At 45.8% G+C, this 24,294-nt stretch overlaps 1 protein-coding gene across 5 annotated transcripts in view; it reads left to right on the forward strand.

Moving 5' to 3' along the window:
- The window catches only part of TENM2 (teneurin transmembrane protein 2), a 1,030,924-nt gene that overhangs the window by 892,611 nt on the left and 114,019 nt on the right, over nucleotides 1-24,294 (forward strand). For all 5 annotated transcript variants that reach the window (XM_061149488.1, XM_061149489.1, XM_061149490.1 and 2 more), the window contains one exon: nucleotides 19,356-19,502. In XM_061149488.1, the coding sequence (XP_061005471.1) occupies nucleotides 19,356-19,502 (147 nt within the window). The remainder of the gene's footprint in view (nucleotides 1-19,355; nucleotides 19,503-24,294) is intronic.

Below are 24,294 nucleotides of genomic sequence, written 5' to 3' on the forward strand. Positions count from 1 at the left end.
GTGAGCATGCCGTGAACATCCTTCAGAGGCAGATGCAAAACCAGAGAATCACCTGGCCTTTTTCAAATGCATGTGTTGGGGGGATAACTAGACTTATTGACGCTGGAACTACAAAGGCTGTCATACCCACCAGCTTCCCATCTGATCCTGCAAATCAGGAGACTCTTCATTAGGGTCAAAGGAAGCTTGCCTTTTCCAGGGATGAAAACTTCCAAAGATCTTACAGAAAAGCAGTGGAAACCCCTCCTCGATCTAATCTGAACCACAATTGATTGTGCCTCCTGAATCAACCATAGTATTTTAGCTCATCCTGTAGCTCAAAATCAATATTGAATATGTTTCAAGTATGTAAATTAAGAGAATGATTTCTTTATATGCCCGACTCCAGCTGCATATATGAAGAGAAGTGGCTTTTTTGCTGCCTTGGGAGAAATGGACTTGTGCTTTCCACGTGGCTGTTCAGAATGGAAGCTTTCAAAGTTCAGCCAGAACTACTCTTTATCTCCATTCATTATGCCTCTCAAAGTATCATACAGACAAAACGTCATTTGTACCTTGCAAACATATATGCACATATGCATTTGAGGGAGTTCAGGGGGCACCCTGCTGGGGACAATTCTGTCTTCATAGCCTCAGGGTGACATTCTAGAAAGTCAAAATAGGGTGGCCACTGGCATCCTCAGTGTTGCAATATCTGGTAAAGCCCAAATTGCCCTGATGCTGGGAAAGACTGAAGGCAGAAGTGGGTGACAGAGGATGAGATGTTAGATGGCATCACTGACTCGATGGACATGAGTTTCAGTAAGCTCCGGGAGTTTGTGGTAGACAAGGAAGCCTGGCATGCTGCAATCCATGGGGTCACAAAGACTTAGCGGCTGGACAACAACAGTGTGCAAAATGCTAGATCAGGTGACCCTCGAGATTTATCTGCTGGCAAATTCAGGCCTACCTGACTGAACTGGCCTTCATGTTAAATTTGCTCTTGAATGCAAACAGATTCAGGGAGGCTCAAGAGGCCAGATGCACTGGTCGACATGGAGTTCAGTCACTGGAGATTTAGCTCCCAGCCTCACTGAGGTTTTGGGAGAAGCTGGAGTGAAATTCCAGGTTGAATTAAATACCTGGTGGGACCAAAAGGTCACTTCAGTGCATCTCAGTGATCCCAGCTTCCTGGGACAGCTTTACCTTGACATGTAAATTTCCACATTCATCACCAGTGAGGTTTGGTTACTCTAAGCAATGCAACCTTAAAATATTTTCTGAGCAGTAAAGGCAAATGGTTGCAGTGTTATAAAGTCCTGTCTTGTAGGAGACATTAAAATGTTATGCAGCGAGGTAAAAAGCCACAAGCCAAGACTTTGAGGGAGAGGAGGCAGAGTCCCTGAAAGCAGCAAGAGGCTGACACAGAAAGTAAGGTGTTAAAGCCAGCCAGGAGTGGCTTCAGAATCTAGAAATGCCCATTGCTGGTGCTGGGTGAGGGGGAGGGGTTGCTTTTCATTTGTTTTTCCTCCCTGGCTGGGACTTCATCCCTTTCTGTTAAAACTCTTGACAGTGGCTCCTAAGAAAGGTGATCTGTGGCGGTGCCAATTCCTTGGGTTTGGCCAACCCTGGCACCCAGCAGCAAAAGTGCTGCCCAGATAGAGCCTAAATGACCCCCTACCCTGAGTAAGAATATAGCAGGTGCTCTGTACGTGCTAACTGGCTTGCGATGCCCTGGGAAGGACCCTCTGGGCCACCTCAGCTCTGAGGAGAAAAGTTGGGAGCAAAGAGTAAAAGGCCACTGTGAGCACTGTGCTTCTTAGCTGCCAACAAAAACCCATTGTTCCAAAGTCAGGAGCTGGATGGGAAGAAGGAACAGCCAAGGGCGTGACAGAAGCAGAGGGAATGCAGGGCTCCTCCTGAGTTGGGCGCTTGAAGGCTTGAACACAGGGAATGCTGGCCTGTCATCTAGTGCATATGTTCAAAATGGTGCAGGAACACCCCCAATGGAGTGAAAAATGGTTCCTTGGGAGGATGTGAAGAAAATCTTACCCTTTATTGAATCAGATTCACAGGGAAGGAGGCAGTAACCTAAAAAGGTTGAGAGATACTCATCTGGTGGAAGAGATGACTAATTATTTTCTAGAACTTCAGTAGAGGCAGCCTCAAGTATCTTTACTGAAGACATCGTGGCTTGGGACACCTTCTTCCAACTCATGTTTCTGTGTTTACCACCCCCCACCAGCAGACTCAGACTTACACCAAATCCGTTTGGGCTGAAATAAGGAGATGGGCCAAAATAATTGATGTTGTATATGTTCTGAACTTACGGATTGACTTTTTGGATGATAATAAGAGCTAATAGTTATTGAGTGTTGACCGATAACACTTTGCCAAGGCCAGTGCCAAATTCTAAACATAACCTTCTCTCATCGAATCCTCACACCAGTTTTGTTAGGTGGAAACTGTTGTCATCAGCAGGGCTTCCCAGATGGCGCTAGTGGTAGAGAACCCACCTGCCAGTGCAGGAGACATAGGAGATCTGGGTTCGATCCCTGGGTTGGGAAGATCCCCTGGAGGAGGCCATGGCAACCCACTCCAGTATTCTTGCCTACAGAATCCCATGGACAGAGGATCCTGGTGGACTACAGTCCATGAGGTCACAAAGAGTCACACACGGCTGAGGCGATTTAGCATGCATGCACGTGGTTGTCAGCATTGTACAGATGAGAAAATTGGCTCAGAGAGGTGCAATAGTCCGTGTTTTACCTGGCAGAGACAAGGGAAGTTGAGTTCTAAATCCAGGACTACTTGACAAAGACCAGGTGTACTATTGTACTGTTTTGATCACCTGCTTTGACCCAGGTAATTGCAACAAGAGGGTTACTTTGGAGACCAGAGCTGAAATCAGAAATATATGGGCACCAGAGAGCCACCCTCACCTCCTGGTAAAGTCACTGCCTGCCATAGTGTCTCTTTGGTGATAAGGGACTGCTCCCCCGTTAGTATGCTTTGGGGTTCTCTGGTTTACCAGCACCCCCCAGCCAGAATTCCCTGACTTAGAATCCGAAAATGACTGACTGCTCTTCAGCCTAGGTATCGTAGGTCAACTCCCCTAAATTTAAGTTGACTTTCTATCAGCATTCACATTTCCGCTAACTTTTCATTAAATTAATTATTCAAAACAATTCAGAGTTAGCATTCTCACAGCAACTGTAACTCTGCCATGACTATATTAAGGTGTAAATTGAGCAGCATGTTTCGCAATAAAGTTAATTTTATATTCACCAGAGAACTGAGTTGTAGTTGCTGTGGGAACCATCATTTTGAATCTTGACTTTGGGGGCATTTAAATTCTCAACCACAGCATTGCACTCCGTAGCATATGCTACTTGGAGCTTCATCTGCTCCGCCCCCTGGCCAGTCTACCCTGAACTTGAAAGTCCTGTCAGAGATGTAGCGTAGCAGCCTTCTGGTTTTCTCAGCCTTATTCATGCTAGTATCAATGACACTGCACAGAGAAATCGCCAAGAAACCAAAATGGTTCCCATTTTATCCCTGCAATGTTTTGGAGAGGTGACTTTCCTTGGAAGCACAGTCAGGGAGAGGTACCAAGTCTCAGGCAATGTCAACTAAAGCAGGCGATGCCATTGCCTTTGTGTGGAGCCAGGAGTCTCATCCAAGGGTATTTTCGGCTCTGCGCTCTATTATTCAGTACACACAGGGTGACCTCTGAAAGCTCCAAGTCCTCGCATGTGCCATTAATCATGCAGGCATGCACAGCCATACATCAGAACTTATTGGAGCTCCGGAAAAGCTAAACAACATTTCCCAGAGCCCCATAAAACCCAAGCATCTCTAAATCAAGACGCATTGCAGAGCCTCTCTAAAAGGTACGTTCAGCAGAACTGGAATAGAACTCGGGCTGAGTCCTGGCGGTATAGAATTGGTGACATGCGCCAGGGTAAAGTCAGAGGCTTGTTTGGGAGAGGGAGGGAGACTCGGAGATGGTTAGAGACGTGAGCATTCTGTCTACAAGAATTATCGATTTTTGTAGCTTTATTGGAAAAATCAGTCATGCTTTCTGCCTCCTGGGGATTGCTCGGCGGCAGTTTGGGAGTGTGAGTGTGGAAACCCGGCAGGTTAGCAGCCGAGTAGCAGCTCCTGTTCAGCATTCAATTATCCATTTAGCGAAAATGTGACTTAGCAGAAACATACTGCTGTTTTGCATGTTTAAAATGTATCTGAAAAGGAGGAATTTTTTTTGTTTCTCTGTGAGTGAGAGGATTTCCAAGAGGTATCTCTTGCCTTCATAAGGGCACAATTATTATGCAAAACTGAAGACTGGCACCTAACAATAGCAGGGGCCAGATTGTTAGAATTCTGTACTTTCGGGAAACAAGCTTCCTTATTCCTTATACTGTAGCACACATACTTGCACCTCTTCATAGGGACATCCTACAAAATTGGTAGAAAAAGACCCAGTCATGAGCAGCATCCTTCCCCCGAGTCTTTGATCAGCTGTGTATTAAGAAAAGGACTAGAACACTACCTGCAAGTAAAAGTTTCAAAGTACAGGATATGGTCAGGACAATTAGGAGGACAGTGTTACCGGGGTCACAAGGATGGGGAGGGATGAATGAAGAACGTGCTGGATTCGTGAGTGAAGGGGGTGATGGGAGATGCCACGCCAGCCAGAGGAGAGAAAGGAGGTGAAAAGTGGAGGGGAGATTGGAGTGTCTTTATTGTCTCTGTACCAGGCAGAAAGTAGCAGAAAACAAGATAAAATATGGCTATTGTGTGAGGTTATTTGATATACAGCGTTCTGAGAGCAAGTCTTTAGAGGTTTTGGAGAGATTGTTTGGTAGGGAAAGCTTGAAATAGATTAATAAATATAAATATAGATAAGTAGATAATGGATAAATGATGAATGAAAAGGTAAATGATAGATAGATAAGTAAGTATTAGTCACTCAGTCACGTCCAACTCTTTGCGACCCCATGGACGGTAGCCCACCAGGGTCCTCTGTCTGTGGAATTCTCCAGGCAAGAATACTGGAGTGGGTTGCCATTTCCTTCTCCAGGGGATCTTCCCAATGCAGGGATCGAACCCCAGTCGCCTGCATTTCAGGCAGATTCTTTACCGTCTGAGCCACCAGGGAAGCCTTAGATAGATAGGTATTAGATAGGTGGATATAGCTTTAGTGTGTTTGTTTGTTTGTTTGTTTGTTTTTTCTTTTTTTTTTTTTTTTATTATTTTTTTTAATTATTTTTATTTTTTTTTTCCCAGTGGGTTTTGTCATACATTGATATGAATCAGCCATGGATTTACATGTATTCCCAATCCCGATACCCACTCCCACCTCCCTCTCCACCCGATTCCTCTGGGTCTTCCCAGTGCACCAGGCCGGAGCACTTGTCTCGTGCATCCCACCTGGGCTGGTGATCTGTTTCACCATAGATAGCATACATGCTGTTCTTTTGAAATATCCCACCCTCACATTCTCCCACAAAGTTCAAAAGTCTGTTCTGTATTTCTGTGTCTCTTTTTCTGTTCTGCATATAGGGTTATCGTTATCACCTTTCTAAATTCCATATACATGTGTCAGTATGCTGTAATGTTCTTTATCTTTCTGGCTTACTTCACTCTGTATAAGGGGCTCCAGCTTCATCCATCTCATTAGGACTGGTTCAAATGAATTCTTTTTAATGGCTGAGTAATATTCCATGGTGTATATGTACCACAGCTTCCTTATCCATTCATCTGCTGATGGGCATCTAGGTTGCTTCCATGTCCTGGCTATTATAAACAGTGCTGCGATGAACATTGGGGTGCACGTGTCTCTTTCAGATCTGGTTTCCTCAGTGTGTATGCCCAGAAGTGGGATTGCTGGGTCATATGGCAGTTCTATTTCCAGTTTTTTAAGAAATCTCCACACTGTTTTCCATAGCGGCTGTACTAGTTTGCATTCCCACCAACAGTGTAAGAGGGTTCCCTTTTCTCCACACCCTCTCCAGCATTTATTGCTTGTAGACTTTTGGATAGCAGCCATCCTGACTGGCGTGTAATGGTACCTCATTGTGGTTTTGATTTGCATTTCTCTAATAATGAGTGATGTTGAGCATCTTTTCATGTGTTTGTTAGCCATCTGTATGTCTTCTTTGGAGAAATGTCTGTTTAGTTCTTTGGCCCATTTTTTGATTGGGTCATTTATTTTTCTGGAATTGAGCTTCAGGAGTTGCTTGTATATTTTTGAGATTAATCCTTTGTCTGTTTCTTCATTTGCTATTATTTTCTCCCAATCTGAGGGCTGTCTTTTCACCTTACTTATAGTTTCCTTTGTAGTGCAAAAGCTTTTAAGTTTCATTAGGTCCCATTTGTTTAGTTTTGCTTTTATTTCCAATATTCTGGGAAGCTTTAGTGTGTTTGAACGCCACAATTCAGATTTGTCCAGCTGATCTATAAGGATAAGCAGAATGCAAAGGGATTTAAAGTCCAGGAGCACTAAACTGGGAGGATGCTTGGGGGTGATCCAAGGAGACCTTAATGCCAAGAAGAACTAGACAAAGCTGGCAGAATACATACAGCCTGTGGTCTGAAGTCATTATGTTAAGAAAGTCGGGAATCTTATTTGCTGGAGCTGTTCTATGTTAGACTGTCAATTTTGACCCTCGGGACCAAGGCTGAGAAACCCCATGGTTCCCTGCTCTCCTCCACCCATGCTGCTCTTTCCCTCAGCCTCTCCTGATTGTCTTTAATAAGGAAAAGCAACTTGGAGATGAGGGCAGGATCACAGCAGAATCCAGCCTCCTTAATCCTATTTGTTTGCTAACTCCCAGCTGAGGAATTGAATTTATTTACATCAATCAGAGCACTATTTTATGAACAGCGTGTCTTATCCTCTGCTTCCGTGTCCCCCCGAGACTTTCCTTTTGGAGGGATGTGTAGGGAACCTTAAACTCGTAAAGATTAGCCATGCTACACAGAGCCACCCCTGTACCCTGCCTGAGCCACCACCGTGGTTACCAAGACGGGTCCTAAGGCTTCCTCCTGGCCAGCCTCCCAGGTTCTGCCCGTGCCCCATCCCTGTGTTCTCCTTACACAAAGAGATGCCCTAAAACTTCATCAGATCAGGCCACTCACTACTCAGAATATCCCAATAGCTCTTTTCGCTCAGAGTAGAGCCACCGTCCTCACAGTACACTGTCCTGCGTGACCTGGCCTTGTCCCCACCCTGTCTCCTTGTTCACTCACTCCAGCCACATCAGCCACCTTGCTGTTCCTCCAGCACCCCAGGCACTCCATGCCTCAGGGCCTTTCATCTGCAGTTTCCTCTGCCTGGATTCCCGTCCCCTCAGATAATGGCGTGACTCTTTCCCTCCCCTCCTGTAGGATTTTCGCTCAGATATCACCTCATCAGTGAGGACTTCTCTGACCACCTCAAACATAACAGCAATCCCCATCACATACCACCCCCATCACAATCCCCCCTCTCTGTTTCATTTTTTCCCCTAGCAATTATCACCATCAGACATGCCATATTAATTTCTTGTTTCCTATGAGTTTCCACCTAGTAGAATGTAAGATCTTTAAGAATGAGACTTTGTCTCTTTCATTTACCACTGTATATTCTGTGCCTAGAATGTACCCCAGCATTTGGTAGATACTCAGCAAACACTGGGGCTTCCCTGTTGGCTTAGACAGTAGAGAATCGGCCTGCAATGCAGGAGATGCAGGTTTGATCCCTGGGTTGGGAAGATGCCCTGGAGAAGGAAATGGCAACCCACCAGTATTCTTGCCTGGGAAATTCCATGGACAAAGAAACCTGGTGGGCTACAGTCCATGGGATCGCAAAGAGCCGGACATGGTTTTGAGACTACACCACCACCACCACAGCATATACTGACGGAATGAATGAAAGAACAAACTCATGAATGTATTCTAGAAGTTGCCACACTGTGTCACCCTGTACTTGTTTGATGTGGGACTGGAATTGCTCCCGTAGAAGTCCTTTCACTCCCTGAGTCCCACATGATAAACTCCTCAAGAGCGAGAGGTAGAACAGGAGACCAAGGGCATCACTCTTGACTGGGGACCACCAAGTCTCTCAAGCAGGTCCTCACGGTGTGGCTTTACCGGCAGGATCCTCATGGCGCACTCTCTGCTTCTCATCTTACAACAGAATGGGTCAGTCTCCAGACTGACACCCTCACACTGCCCTAAACCACCTACAAACCCAAGATTGTTGTTCAGTCACGAAAGTCGTGTCCAACTCTATGTGACCCCATGGACTGCAGCATGCCAGGCTTCCCTGTCCTTCACCATGTCCCAGAGTTTGCTCACGCTCATGTGCATGGAGTCAGTGATGCCTTCCAGCCATCACATCCTCTGTCACCCCCTTCTCTTCCTGCCTTCAGTCTCTCCCAGCATCGGGGCCTTTTCCAAAAATCCAAGATGGCCATTGATTCATCCACAGTAAGGAAAACCTACATCTACTTCTCAGAGTACTCACTCCCTCAAAGGAAATCTATGTGGGAAAGGAAGTTAAGATCACAAGATCGCTGGGGAAGCAAGGAGTCAAAGCAAGGAGTGTGCTATTCTGACGCCACCTTCTCCCCATGGAATCCAACCTGGTTAGAGGGAAGAAAAGTGTGTGGGTTCAGAGTTGGACGGGCCTGGGTGCAAACCCTCAAGCCATAATTTTCAGTGATTCTGACCTGGGGCAAGTTTGTTAACCTCTCTGAGCTTCAGATTATCCAACCACAAATGATGATAATAATTCATACTTTATATTGTCCTTGAAAGGGCTTGATGAAATAATGAGTTTGTGCATTGCTAAGCTCCTAGTCTTCACTCATCAGTGGCAGGGGTGTCCCTTTATTCCTCAATCAATGAGGACATACTCATGGCTGAGTTGACCCTGACTCCCTCCTGCTCCATAGGCTCCCCTTCCACACCCCAGGCAGACCACCCCTCTCTCTTAACATGCCTCCTTGAGCCTAAATGAGATTTTTCAACCTTAGGGTCCTTTACAGTTTCACCACCCATGCCTCTTGTATTTTAAGCTCAATTCTGTAGATTACATGTCACATCCATTATGTACCCAGCTTACTCATGTAACTCCCAGGAAGTTTCCTCACTTTTCTCATTTCCATTTCAGTCTTTGGAGGGCATCTTCCTGGGGTCTTTGCTCTGCTGACTGTATGGGTCCTGATGCTTCCTCCCATCACCTGTTCAGAGGTGGTGAGAGCAAATCAGAGGCTCTTCTTAGCCACACAAGCCCCTTCTGCTATTATTCAAGGTTACTTTTCTTTCTTTCTTTCTTTCTTTTTTTGAGGTTACTTTTAGAAACAGCAATAATGATAGCTGTTAATTCTAGAACTTTACTATGTGCATTTACACGTAGTTTACATGTTGTGTGTATTTTTGTGCATTAATACCTACTAACACCCGTGCTAAGTATGATAAGTAATATGATACGTATTCTCTTTTAAACCCCAATTGTCCTCTAGAATAGGTACTCTTATTGCCCTCCTTTCATAGATGAAGAAACTAAGGACTAAAGATCTCATAATTTTTGCTAATAAGATTATGCAACCAAGGGATAGAGCTGGGATGTGAACTCAGGCAGCCTGGATTCAGAGCCCATTTTCTTAACCACACTACAGCCATGGTTATAGGATTGAACTGGTACTTTGTCCCAAGTGGGGCAGCAGACGCTGTTGGAGGCCCAACATCCTCAAACAGGTAACCCAGCATAAAAGTCTGTGCCCTGTCCCTTGCCCTTAGGGGCATTCGCCCCCACGACCACCAGTGAAACGAGCCCAGTCCTCATTCCCTGACCTTGATGATAACAGTCATCCCAGTTGGCATGGAACTGAGGGATTTCCTGGGACTCACTACTTTTGGAGCTAAAACTAGACAGTCCCAGACATGTGGGAACGGTCGGTCCCCCTAGGGGAGAGCAGAGCCTCTGGAGCCTGTCTGATGTCACATCCTGGCTCCACCACTAATGAGCTCTGCAACTTGGGTCAAGTTGCCTAACCTCTCTGTGCCTCCATTGCCTCGCGTGTAACATGGGAATCATCACAGTGCCTACATCGTAGGGTTATTGTAACAAATAAGTTAATGCATGAGAGACGTATAAAAGAGTGCCAGGCACACAGAAATGTCTAGTTGAGAGTTTGCTATTATTGTTGTCTTCCTATTAAAAGCTTCCAAAAATCCAGAGTTACAGTCCTGGGGCAGGTTCTTTGCCTGGTGCTTTTGACATCTATAAGAAACAAATATGTAGTGATTTCCTTACATTTTCTCAAGTTGGGCTGCAAACAGCAACAACAAAGGAATATATATGGCAATTTATCATCAGCCTGATTTTACACCAGTTAAAAGAGAGCCGTCAGCCCTGCAGTAAGTAACAGGTCCGTGCCCACAGGCCTCCTAGGTGTTATTTGTATTTTTATGACCCTCCTGTGGCTATACGGATGCTCAGTGGGTGTAGAAATTGGATGGTTAAAAATAACAAATAAGAAATCAAAGTCGTGCCTTTGTCCCTATTTCCATACCGGGTAGGTACCACATTCATTATTTGCTGGACAGCTGTGGGAATAAGCAGCACGAGCTACAACAACTTGATTATCCTCCAAGAACCAAATTAAACCATTGGGCTCTCTTATTATTGTCATCCTTGCCTTTGTGGAACTCTTGTCACCCTCTTAATCTGCCAACATGCCTCTCTTCTCCCTCTCCCTCCCCCTCTTCTCCCTTCTCCCTGGGTGCTCTATCCTGTCTCTTTTGGTCAGAAGGGATCAGCTGGTTCAAAGTTAAAATACACAGACTCCCCCAGCATGCATCCACAGCCACTGGAATCAGCCTGGTTTTAGACCCAGCACCAGAACCAGCTGTTTCTTTGACTTGGAGGAGGTGTCATCCATCCAGGGGGCGTGGCCTGCAGGAAGCTTTTCCCTTTAGCTGGCGGCTGACTCAAGGACACAGTGAAGCAGCAGAAACACCATGTGGCTTATTTATGCATTCATTCAACAAACATCTTTAATGCTGGGAAAACAGCCTGTACAACAGAGTCTTTGCTCTCGGGAGGCCTGGAGGCTCCCAGGAAGAAGGGCATTGAGAGTTCTCAATCTCAGCTGCACAGAGGAACTACTTGGGGAGCTCAAGAAATCAAAATACTGATGTCTGAGCCTCATCCTTGGAGATTCTGATTTAATTGGGGTACAGCCTACAATCAGGATTTTTCAAGGCTCCCAAGTGATTCTAATGTGCAGCCAAGTGGAGACCTACTGCTCTAAACAAAAGATGAATTAGAATGATGGCACGTGCCTTAGAAGGAGTAGGTGGTGCTGTGAAGTCCTATGATAGGGGCAGAACCCTGAGTTGAAAGTCAGAAAGCCTTCTCTGAACAAGCTGAGGATGCATGGCTTTGCCAAAGTGAGTGCAGGGAGCAGGGTTTAGGGGAGGAATCTGCCAAAGCATAAAAGGAGGATCCAGGCCATGCAGGCAGGCTGTGTTCTTGAGCAGAGCAGAGCAGAGCAGTGTGGCTGAAGGTCAGAGAGCAGAAACCTCAAGTGACAGGAGATGAGATGGACAGGTTCGGGTCATGTGGGGCCTTGGAGGTTTTTTAAGGAGTTAGGACTTGATCCTGAAGCAGCGGTTCTCACACAGCAGCCTTCAGATCCTGCTGGAGGGCTTGTTAAAATGCCAACTGCCGGGCCCCACCCCAGAGGTCCTGATGGTGGGTCTAGGATGGAACCCAAGAGTGCGCGTTTCTAATGAGATATTGCCGCTGGTGATGTTGCCCCTGGCGGTACCAGGACCACACTTTGAGAAGCACTGCTGTGATCTGAAGCAATGGGAGAAAGCCCTGGTGCATCATCAGTGGTGTTCAGTGTGGCTGCAGTTGACATGTACCTTAGCAACCTCATGATATTTGCCCATCACTAACCCATGACATCCTCCTATGATTGGGTGAAGTGGGATAAAGAAGAGTGATAAAGGAAAAAAGCAGGCTCCCCCCAAGGAAAGCATGGACTTATGTCCGACTCCAGTGCTCCTGGGTGATGACGTGTGCTCAGTCGTGTCCAACATTTTGTGACCCCCATGGATTGTAGCCCACCAGGCTCCTCTGTCCATGGCAAGAATACTGGAGCAGGTTACCATTTCCTTCTCCAGGGGAGCCTCCCAACCCTAAGATTGAACCTGCATCTCTTGCATCCCCTGTATTGGCAGGTGGATTCACTGTGTCACCTGGGAAGCCCCCGTACTTAGCCAAAAGGCCTAGAAGCAGCAGTGACTCAGTCTCAATTCACTAAGTAAATGACTCCCCAGAACGATCCCCAGTTACTGCTGCCTAAACTGTTTCCTCCCTTTATGATCTTCTACTCTTTTAAAAATTGTACTAGTAAGAGCTGGAAGCATCAAAACTGTACAAAATAAGATGCATTTTTTTTTTCTGAGCCCAAGGCTGAGCCTGCTGCCTTCCTTTTCCCAGGCAGACAGAAATGATGCTGATCAGTGAGAATCCTGGTTCATCCAGGAAACAGGCAGCATCGACACCTGGATCCAAATTTATATCACCTCATGGACGCTTCTGCTGCTGCTGGGGTGGGGGGGGGGGGGGGGCAGGCATGATTTCTGTCTTCCGAGCAAAAAAGCAGCAGCAGACCATGGAAAGGATCCCTGGCCTTCCCAGCCCTCCCCCCACCCCAGCATACCCACTCCTCAGCCCTACACAGACCCTGAAAGACATACACATGCTATTGAGATGAAGGAACATCTGCCTCTGGATTTTCTGCATCTTTACTGACAAAGCAGGAGCATCTGTTCAAGCTCAGGTTCATGGCTGAGGGTCCGTACCAATTTGTACCTGGAAACAGAGTCTCTTTCCTGCTCCCTCTTACTCACCCAGATGAGTGATAGGACAAGTCCTGCTGTTTTCGGGGAACCAAAATGCTTCTCTGGCAGAGCCAGGCTTCTAAAATTAGTTGGAGTTTGCCCCAGAGTGTCTCGAAACACCCAATTGAATTTTCTGAGCATTTGCCACTGCTCTTTAATAGAAATGACCACCAAACCCCTGGTCCCCAGTCCCTCAGCTCTTTGCAGACTTAAAGAGTTCTGGAATGCAGTGACGGACTCTATTACATATTTCCATTGTGCGTCTTTTCCTCAGTTCCAGCAATGCACAGCTCTCAGAAAATAGTGGTGTTTAAAGCAGTTGGGGGAGAAGCGGTCCCCTAATTAAGTGAACAAGCAAAAGTACAATACTTCCCAAAAGAAAAAGTCATCACTCATTTTATTCTCAACTCTTCTGCTCCTCAGAGTGGCTCTTAGTGTCAGTGGGTTATCTGAAAACACTTCCAGTGACTTTGCTAGAGTCGTGAGTGGTAGGCAAAGGGTAGTAAGGTTTTCCTAGGATGTGAAGCAGTCACACACTCAGGACATCCCCAGAAACCTCCATTTTTTCATTTGAAATAGGATAAGCTCTTGGTTTTTTCTTAATCTGGAGATGAAGCAAGAAGAAGTGGCCTGCACTTCACCTTATGCCCCAAAGAAAAAGCCTGCCACTGATTATATATAATATTTGTAATATCAATAATTATATCAACACTAATAACCATAAGTGCTTCTCTCTATGGAGCAGTTGCAATGTGCTCTAACTTGATGCTAAAATCTTTGCCTTTAACATTTCATTTTACACCTCTGACATCTGTGTAAAGTATTACCATCATCCTTGTTCATTCATTCATTCATTCAACAAACGTTGATTGCATGTGTTATATGCCAGCTACTCTTCTGACACTGAGTATACTTCAGTGAACAAAAGATGCAAAAATCTTAGCCCTTGTGCAGGTTACATTCTTTTGGGCAGGACAAGAAATAAGATCCATTAGCAAGATGATGGTGGAGATTTAGTCGCTAAGTAGTATCTGACTCTTTGTGACCCCATGGACTGTAGCCCCCTGGCTCCTCTGTCCATGGGACTATCCCAAGCAAGAATACTGGAGTGGGTTGCCATATTTCCTTTTCCAATTAGCAAGATAGAGTTTTACAAACAGGGGTGAAAGATAAAGCCACTAGCTCACAGCCACACAGACAAGAGGCAGATCCAGGTTTTGATCTCAGAAATCTCTGACCACAGACCGGGTTCAGGTTTTCCCCTGGACTCAGAAAAACCTTTCCACGGTGGGTGTAGTCCAGGCTGCAGTAGCTCTCCTAGTGGTCTCTTGAACCTGCAGGCACATACGTCTCCCTTCTCCAGCTTGCTTCGTCATCTGTCTGCATTGACATGCACCTGGTTTTGTGTTTTCACTTGCATTGCCATCTGCATGGTGCCCTCTCTGCTTTCCTAAGGTGTGCCCGATGTAGAATGTTAAAGTCCTACTTCTCTTTCCACATCCCTTGTCCCGTATTAGCCACTTATTTCTACCTCTCAATTGCTGCACGTGGCAGAACATTTCTTGATGCTTTTTTAGAAAAGCGTTTTATGGTAATTATAGCTTTCTTCAAGTACATTTATGCTCCCCTTTTAACTGTGCTGTAGACATTATTTCGCTCCTGCCTAATTTTTGTTGAGGCAGAGAGCCTGCCTACCTGGTAACTGCATCGATGAAATTTTTTTTTTTTTAGTGTTCAGAATTCTGCATGTATAAAAGTCTTGGAAACTATCCCATTTCCACTCTGCCAAAGGTATCAGAGATGCTGATTTAAGTCAGAAGTCACTCACTCATTCATCCCCTGCCTATGTGTTGAGTACTAGCAATCCAAGAGTAAATAGAATAGAAACTTGGCCCCTGCCTTAGCAGGTTTGCATGATAACAGAAATGCCCAGAGCAGCTGTACACTGCACGGTTTTAGGGGCCCCATTCAAATGGCAGTTGTGACGATGTGCACATTTATTACAACAATTTTCCTTCAGGTGATGATAAAACGTCGTAAAGAAGAGCTGCTACAAGAGCTAGCAAGCATCAAGGAGATGCCAGAGAGTTGTGATTCTGTGTGGTGGATAGAATAGGATAGGGTAGGATAAAGCACCACGATAGGTGGAACTCGATTTGGGAGCTTCGGAAAGGCTCTCTGGAGGTGAGTTGAGTGAAGGATGGGGTGAAGTTAGACAGATAACAAAAGGCAGAATGGCTTCGATGTGAATAAAGCCTAAAATGACATTGAGTTAGACTGATATGGTGATAACCAGTGTGAGATCTGGAAGCCAAGGACTTCAGACTTTACCTAAGGTCATCGGAAAGCTATAGAAGTGTTTGCAGCAGGGTCCAGAACTGAGAGAAGGGATAATGATACAAGACTGGTGGCAGAGAGACCAGTTAGATGGCTTTGAACAGAGTTTAAACCAAAGATGGGGATGGCTCAGGTTAAGATTCTAGAGATATTTAGGAAGAACAGGTAGGGCTTCTTATAGTAAAGAACAGGACTTGATTGTTGACTAGATACATGAGATGAGAGAGGAGGGGCATGGGGTGGGTAATTAACAATGACTCCAAGGCTTCAGTCTTGGCCAGTGGGATACACAGAGGTGCCATCCCTTGATCAAGGAATCAGAGTTTGGGAGGGGAAGGAAGATCAAGAAACCAAATTCTGTTGAGTTTGAGATACTTGTGAGTGAGCAGATGGAGATGTTGCGATGCAAGCTGGAGTCCAGGTCCAGTGCTCAAGGGAATAAAGTTGGAAATTCAGGAGTCATCAGAATATACCAGTGTGTTTGGGTTTGGGGATTTTTTTAAATCCTTAATTTTTACATCAGCTCTAATTTTTGTTAAGGCAGAAACTCTGCCTACCTGGTAACTGTGCCAATGAATATTTTTTCCTAGTGGTTAGAACTCTGCGTGTAGAAAAGTCTTGGAAATGATTCCGTTTCCAATGCTTTCTGCCAAAAGCATTTGAAGTGTGATAGACCCAGCCCCAGATATCATTGTTGCCCTAGAAAGTTCTCTCTAGGAAGAAGACTTAGGTCTTTAAGAAGGAAGCCCCACTAGCTTCTCATAACTGTCAGAAGAGTCTATAAATGAAGGCCAGGCTGAAATGATCTAGCGCCACCTGATTTGTGTTTCCATTCATTAAAGCACCTACTGTGTGCCTGACACTGAGGCAGTTTCTGAGATCCAAGAGCAAACAGGGAAACCTTAGCTCTTGTGCAACTTTAGATCAAGGGCAAGGCTTCTCCACCTCGGCACCGCTGACATCTGGGGCTGTTTTGTTCTCTGTTGTGGGGACTGTCTTGGGCGTTGTAAGATGCTGAACATCCAGCCTCTACCCACCGGATGTCAGCAGCATCCTCCCCAAGGTGTGATAATCCCGAGTGTCTCCAGACATTGCCCATGTCCCCTGGGGGGAGGGATGGGGGCCACAGTTGCCTCAGTTGAGAATCTCAGGTCTAGGGTCATGATAGAACCTGAAGTTTCCAAAAGCCAGCTCACCAGCTGTGGGAAGAACCAAGCAGCTGTGCCTCAGGCCTTCTGTATCAGTGGTCTCAGAGACGAGCACTGCAGGAAGGAGCAGTGCTAGCTAGCCTGAAATCCAGAAGACTCCACACAAGAGACCTGCTGGATCCCCAAGTCTAAGCCCATAAGCCCCATTCAACTGCAGTTTTAGATTCCTCTCCAGGGAAAAGCCACCACCTGATACCCATTTGCCCTCCAGACTAATTACTTCCTACATTTTGTTTTCCCTTAAGCAGAGGCTGGCTTTGCACTTTACAAACACAACGAATCACCTCCTCAGAAGGCCACCAGCAGAATGAACTTGTGCTGGGGGTAGCTTGGGGTTGCCTAGCAACGCCACGCATTTACCAAGGCTGCTTTCTTCCTCTTCAAGCTAAAAAGCAACGTCCTGTCCATTAATTCCCAGCTGCCCCAAAACTTCTCAGAGATTTGCCAGCTTCCCACTGTTCGTGTTTTCATCTTCCTCATACAATGTGGAGAAAACCAGCTACTGTGGTCTGTTTATCTCTCTTCAGTTGGTCTGGGGAGGAGGAGGGGAATGGAGAGAGAAAGAAAAGGAAAAAAAAAAAAAACCTCATTCAATCTAGGAGCATACATATTTTGAGTGCATATCTGACTGACATGCTGGTGTTCTTTGCAAATTTCAAATTTATGTAGTGGACGTGGGTGTCCTACACAATGAGGCTTCTGTTGAGACTTTGGGCATGATTTTAGTCAAACACAAGACCTCAAAGTAGCTAAATAACAAAGCACACATGATAGATACCATGCCAGGGGAATGCTGGTGGGTCATGTAGTGTCTTCTCTGTGACCCAGTCCCTAAAACTCTGCTCGTAGAAATTGTAAAGCTGGAGGTGGCTGGGGGTTGCGGATACTCTCTTTTCCTTGCAAATCTGTGAAATGTCCCTTGGGCTTTACCTACGGAGTTGCATTTTGCTCCTGCAGAAATATTTGTGGCATTTCCCTGACACTGGGGCTGGCTTCCTCTCCCAGCTCTCTCTCAAAGTATAAAGAGATGGGAAAATCACCTGTATTCCAGGCAGGGCTGTGGTCACCTTGGTAGGTAAGGAATGGAAATGTGACTCTTGACTTTGAGAGGATAGGTGTGGAGATCAGTAAGTCTTTTTCTAGGTATGCAAACACCAGTGCTTTGCTCACATCTTAGATTGAGTGTCAGGCCCTACAACAAAAGAAAAAAATTCCCTGATCACCATCTCCTCATGTCTCCTCTCAAGAAAGCTGTTTCTTTACAGAGACTTCTGCATGTAGAACTTCTCCTGTTGCTTACCCAGGTCCTAACCCATACCACGTTCTGGAAAGGATGGGAGGGAAGAAGTATTGAGGAGTAAAGCTCCTTAAAGAAGTAAATTTCAACTCAATTTCAAACCCTCCAGCCCTTTCTTCTTAGGAGGAGTCCTTTAAATTCCCACCTCTGCCACATGCACAAATTAGGTTTATCGGCATTCTCGTAAGGGGGACTCAAGAGAAGAGAGGAAGGCGACCAGGTGATGGCCTCCAGAACGCTGGAGAGAGAAGGGGGCGGGGGAGAGACGGTTTTGATTCAGAAGATTTGGGCCAGAAAGGTTTCAAATCAATTACCTCCATCATTACGAAGCTCTTCATCCCTCTGCCACGGCCCAATCCACCCTGCACTTTGTGTGGTTTAAAAATAGATATAGAAAGAGATGGAGATGGTAGCAAGAAGTCAAGATAGAAAGAGAGAGATTCAGGAAAAGTTATTTTCCTAGGACAATTAAATTAATGGTCATTCGGAATGTGTTTTAACATAAGAATCTCTTCAAATGTAGGTATATAAGGGAACACACCTAGACTGCATGTCTTTAATTTCCTCGAAGTCATTGCCTTGTACACTTAAAGGAGGTGAATTTTATGGTATGTAAATTATACCTCAATAAAGCTGTTAAAGGAAAGAAAGATGAAAACATATCTAGGCATTCTTGCCAGCAAGTAGGTTTTGTGAGCGTGGCCACATCCTCCCAAAGACCCCCCTCTCTCCGTAGTGACCCCCAGTCTTTCTCTTCTTTCCTCATCCAGGCTCTCTTTACCCAGGCTCAGGTCAGCAGAGCAGTAGCTGCAACTGTTTTGGGGGCTGGGACAGCTAGGGAGTGAGGCAGGCTACTGATTCTACACAAACACACACCCAAAAAGGAAAAGAAAACCACAAAATAAGAATGACTCCAACCCTCCCGCCTCCCCCCAGGCACATAAGCTTTCCTCTGCTTTCTCCCAATCCATAGCACTGAGCACCTACCCCTTCCCCAGGCATCAGATTCTGCAGTATTTTTACATCATGCCATAAATAGGTTGAGTGATTAGCAGCCAACATTTTAAGTGTCCCTTAAAACTAAATAACACAAAAATATGAAAATAGCCCAGCAGAACCATCCAGTTCTTGGTCCTAAGAAGCTCATGCTAATCACATGTAAATTTAGTTTTAAAATTCTGAAAGATGGAGGGCACTCAGCCTCCACCCTGGGTTGGTAGGGAATTTTCTCCCTTCTGCAGAAGGCACTGAAAAAAGAAAGAAAAGATTTTCCTTGAGGTAGCATCAACCCTGAGCCACGGGCTGGAAGTAACAGCCTACTAGACTTGTCGTCCGCTCAGGGCTAGTTTCGTTTTTCCAGAACATTCCCCACTTTGGAAAGGTTGCCTCAGACCCCTTCGCACAGGTCAGTGTCACTGGGGAGCGTCTGCATCTGGGCCCCTGCTAACGTCTTGCAACCGCATGCATCGCCTGCTTCCCCGACTCCTCCCGAGCCAGGTCCGGGCCCCCCTCCGCGGCTGGCCCAGCGGCCGCCCTGTGGCCTGGCTGCCCCTTTGCATGGCTCCCCCGCGGCCCCAGCGCGGCCTCACGTTCCTCCTCCTCATCCTCTCCGTTTCTCCAACCAGATGGCTGCCCCGATTTGTGCAACGGCAACGGGAGATGCACACTGGGTCAGAGCAGCTGGCAGTGTGTCTGCCAGACCGGCTGGAGAGGGCCCGGATGCAACGTTGCCATGGAAACCTCCTGTGCGGATAACAAGGATAATGAGGGAGGTGAGTGATCGTCTTCGAATTCCCAGCCCCTCAAGAGTGGAGCGTTGTGTGTAGACGGTCGTCATGAGTCCCTTTTGAAAGACCTCCCCTCTGCTATTGTCAAATGTTGTTGTAACACTTCCTTTGAAGCAAAGGCAGCAGAGAACGGGGCGTCCTTGGGCCAGCGGGGGTCCCTGGAGGCACCAGGGGTGGATACTGGCTTTGGTTTCTCAAGTACACGTCCCCACGGAAAGGTGGCCAGGCCCTGACTCTACCTTTGGGTGACCATTCCTCGCAGGGTATGGAGTTACAAACAAATCTGTGCTGGTGACGTTATGGTTCAACATGGGCTAGGATGTTGTGAGCTGTGAAAAGGCTGCATCCTTTCAGCCCTTTGAGATGTTGCTATACAGATGAGGAAACTGAGGCCTAGAGAGCAATGAAGTAACTTTTTCCTTAATTTTTATTGGTGTCCAGTTGATTTACAGTGTTGTGCTACTTTCAGATGTACAGCGAAGTGAATCCGTTATACATGTACATATACCCACTCTTTTTTAGATTCTTTTCCCATGTAAACCATTACAGAGCATTCAGTAGCATTCCCTGTGCTATACAGTAGGCTCTTATTTGTTATCTATCTTATATATAGTGTGTATATATATATATATATATATATATATATATATATGTTAACCTGTCTCCCAGTTTATCCCTCCCCATCTTTTTTCCTGGGTAAACATAAGATTGTTCTCTACATCTGTGACTCTCTGTTTTAATCACAATCTTTCTGTTTTAATCACAATCCAAACCCAGCTCTGACTCCAAAATCCATGTTCTAACCAAAGGTTGGCAAACCGCAGCCCTTGGACCAAATCCGATCCGCTGCCTGTTTTTGTATAAGCAAAGCCTACAAGAAAAAAAAAATGGTTCTTACATTTTTCATGGTTGAGGAAAAAAATATAAAGAAGGAAAATACTTCATGACACATGAAAACTATGTGGTATTCAGATGTCAGTATCCATATGTAGAGTTTTATTGGAACATAGCCACACCTATTTGTTTATGTTTTGTCCTGCTTTCAGCATTAAGGCAATGTTGGTTAGTTGGCCAAGACAAAGCCTAAAATTCTTATCCTCTGATCCCTTATCAGAAGTTTGCTGACCTCTGTTCTACACCTCTGAGCTGAATTTTCCTGTGTTGTTTATTCCCTAATGGAGTCCTGAGATTCAGGGGCTAAATGGGGTTGCCTTAGCGTATGGACCACCTGATATCCTAGGAACACAGTCATGGTCCCCTAACATGAGTACAGGTTTGTCATCCACTCCTACCAAAATGACTTATGTGGTCAGCATTGCCTCAGGGCAGAAACTCTTTCCGGGTATAAGAAGGTATGAGTCTGATTATTTAACAAAAATATGTATTCTCTCATATGCGCCAATCCCTGCACCTTGGGACAGTCAGCGCCTGCCCTCATGGCCCCAAGGGGACAGCTTCAGTGGTGTCTGGAGATATAGGCTGAAAGTAACAGACATCCTATTTCTGTTTTCCTTCATCCTCCCATTTTGCAATTCCCATAACCTGTTATTGCAGTTGTTAACACCTCTATAGTTTCTAGGTAAACAAATGTGCGTACACTGATAGGAGTACACCAGTCACAAAAGGTTTATAGACTTGACACAGTGCTCCCATTCATTCGTTTAGCCCAGACAGAAGCCACTTATAATTCATTTTTGAATGAAGTGAGGCATAAGTCCATAATACATTTCTTTTTTCCAAGAGAGATAGTCAGAATTGCATTGCTTTTCCTGGTAATATTCACTATTTTTGCGTCTGGTCCCTGGTGGTTTCACCAAGCAAAGTGGTTGCTTACAGGTCTGCTCTTTCACATTCCAGAAAAGAACTGGCTTCCTTCCCTGGCGTTGGTGTCAGCAGCTGAAAGCTTAGCAAATGGCTGAAACGCTGCACCCAAGGGATGGGGACCCAATCTCCCCCAGATGTGCCCTGCACCACTCCCTTCTCCCTCCACCCACCCCACTCAGATCCCAGCTCCCACCAGGAGAAAATTCCTAAAGTGATGGGGCTGGGAGAGATACCCTGCAAGTCCCCAGCCTGAGGACTGCCCAAGGGGCACCATTCAGGGTCCCTCCTGGCAGGCAGAGGCAAGAGGCATCCGAAAGGCAAGCCACAGAAGCAAAGCAGGCAGTGATTATGCTAAAGACAATAATGGCCTTGTTATGGGAACCATTAAAGCAACCTCCCAAGGAAGTAATTAACCACCAAAAAAAAAAAAAAAGGCTCTGCACAGTGTTTATAAAAAGAAACTCCCAGTTAATTCAGAGTTGCTTATGTCAGGTGAGAGGGGTAGGCAGGGATTCTCTCTCACCTGGCATAAGCAATTCACAAATGAACTGAGTTCTTTTTCTGGAGGAGATTCCTCAGCACAGAGTATCCTTTTTATGGTTAGTTACTTCCCGAGGAGGTGTGCTCAGCACTATGCAGTTTACTGATAAATATTGAAGTTGTTCTTCATCAACTCTAGATCCAGCCCTGCAGCAGACTAATTTTATCTGTTCTGCTGGTTTGGGGGTGGGGGTGGGAGTTCTGCCCCAGGCTCTGTCCTGCTTTGCCAGTTCTCAGGGAGAGCTTTGTGGGTCTCTAGACATGGCAGTGGGTGGGTCAGAGGGACTCCCAGGCCTGGGGAGCAGCTGCAGTGAGTGCATTTGTTATAAACCTCATGAATGGGGAAGATAATAGAGCACCCTTCCAAAGCAAGCTGGAAGAGCCAAATCATTTTTCCATCTAGGAACACTCTACATTTTTTTTTTAAACTCTCAAGTTTAAAGTGATAGATCTTTTTTATTTTAAACAGAGATAAATATAGATGCAAATATGGAAATAGATATTTGAAGTCTTCTACAGCCTTTTTCAACCTGAGTTCCTCCATGAGAGGCTTCCCTGGTGGCTCAGTCAGTAAAGAATCTGCCTGCAATGCATGAGACCCAGGTTCGATCCCTGGGTTGGGAAGATCCCCTGGAGAAGGGAATGGCTACCCGCTCCAGTATTCTTGCCTGGCGAATCAAGACGTTTTAATGCCTACAGATACTAGTAGTTTCCAAAGTTGAGCTTACAGCAAAACCACCTGGAGGGCTTGATTACACATAGTTTGTTAGCCCTATCCCCTTTTCTGATTCCGTAGGTCTGGGGAAGGATGCAAGAATTTGAATGTTCAGTAAATTTCCAGAGGGTGCTAATGCAGCTTCTCTCTGAGAACCACTTAACCTAACACATCGGCTATATGGAATGAATTAACTTCTCTCCTATGTACCTAGAATGGTGGTGGTAGCCTAGCCGCTAAGTAGTGTCTGACTCTTGTGACCCCATGGACTGTAGCCCACCAGATTCCTGTGTCCATGGGATTCCCAGTGCAAGAAGACTGGAGTGGATAGCAATTTCCGTCTCCAGGGCATCTTCCTGACCCAGGGATGGAACCTGGGTCTCCTGCGTCGCAGGTAGGTTCTTTACTGACTGAGCCACCCAGGGAAGCCCCATGCATCTAGAATGGAGTCAGTCACTGTAACCCATTTCTGCAAGTCAGTTTCCTCCTAACCATTCTAGATGCATGGGGCTAAGTACCTTCCTTGGAAAACTTGGGAAATTGATCACACAAATATTTTCTGGCTTCTGTGGTTCTTAGATGAGAAACCCTGTTGGAAAAAGCTGCCTTAAAATATGCCCCGCCAAACAATTTATGGATTCCTACCTTCTTATTCTCATCACTTTCAAAGTCTCCCAACACCTCCAGCTATGTGACCACCAGCTTAACCTCAGGAAGCACTAGCTGATTTTGAAACGACAAACATCACCTGCCATGGCCCCTGAGAAGTAGCAGACACGGTTCAGACAGACGTGCATGGGAGCAGGCTGTCTTTTTAATAGTGAGAGATCTTTGCTTGAACTGCTCACCCCAGTTTGAAAAAGAAGAGACTCAAAGAAATATTTTTGCTTACAGAAGACAAATACGAGCTCATTAAAGTCTGAGAATACACACAACATGTGCGTCAAGTGACAGGCGGATAATATTTAATTATCACCACCAAGAAAGAGGTGTGAGATTTAGTTCATCACAGCCAGGGGTAGGAGAAAGGGTGTAGATTTCCTCTCAAAGTGGGAACTTTGAGGTGGAGAGGCGCTGGTAGACCGTCTGCCCTGGAAAGACAGTCCTTACGCCTTCCCTCCACCCATTTATCACCCAAAACTTGGAATCAGGCACCCTGGCCCTCTGTGTGTGGAAAGTCTGGCTTCCATTGTCTTCTGAAGTGCTCATGAAATCCTATCAGATGCCGTCCCCAGTCTGCGGGCAGAGGCTCAGAGGTGGAGAGGTAGGAGACAGCCCTTCTGAAGGCTTCCCTTCCACACTGGGGGGTTGTCCTTGTCTCCCTCTGTCCTGCTTCAACACAGATCTGAAAGTTACATGCTGGGAACTTCCCTGGTGGTCCAGTGGTTAAGAATCCAAGCTTTCACCACAGGGGGCATAGGTTCTAGAACTAAGTTCCCTAGTGGGAGAACTAAGATCCTGTATGCCACACAGTGCAGCCAAAAAAAGAGAAATCAACAAGTGTCTTTAAAAAGGTAAAAGAAAAATGCTTTGCATGCATCCCCTGTCACTTCCCTGATTTAACTGGACTTGGGAGTCAGTCACTGTAACCCACTTCTGCAAGTCAGTTTCCCTCTCAAAGTTTCAGTTTTGTTGACTGTAAAATAGGCCCAGTTATGCCACCTCTGTGAGCAGGTATGATGTTTCAGGGAGAAAATG

The sequence above is a fragment of the Dama dama genome, chromosome 9, assembly GCF_033118175.1.
Source record: "Dama dama isolate Ldn47 chromosome 9, ASM3311817v1, whole genome shotgun sequence".
Taxonomy (NCBI): Eukaryota; Metazoa; Chordata; class Mammalia; order Artiodactyla; family Cervidae; genus Dama; species Dama dama.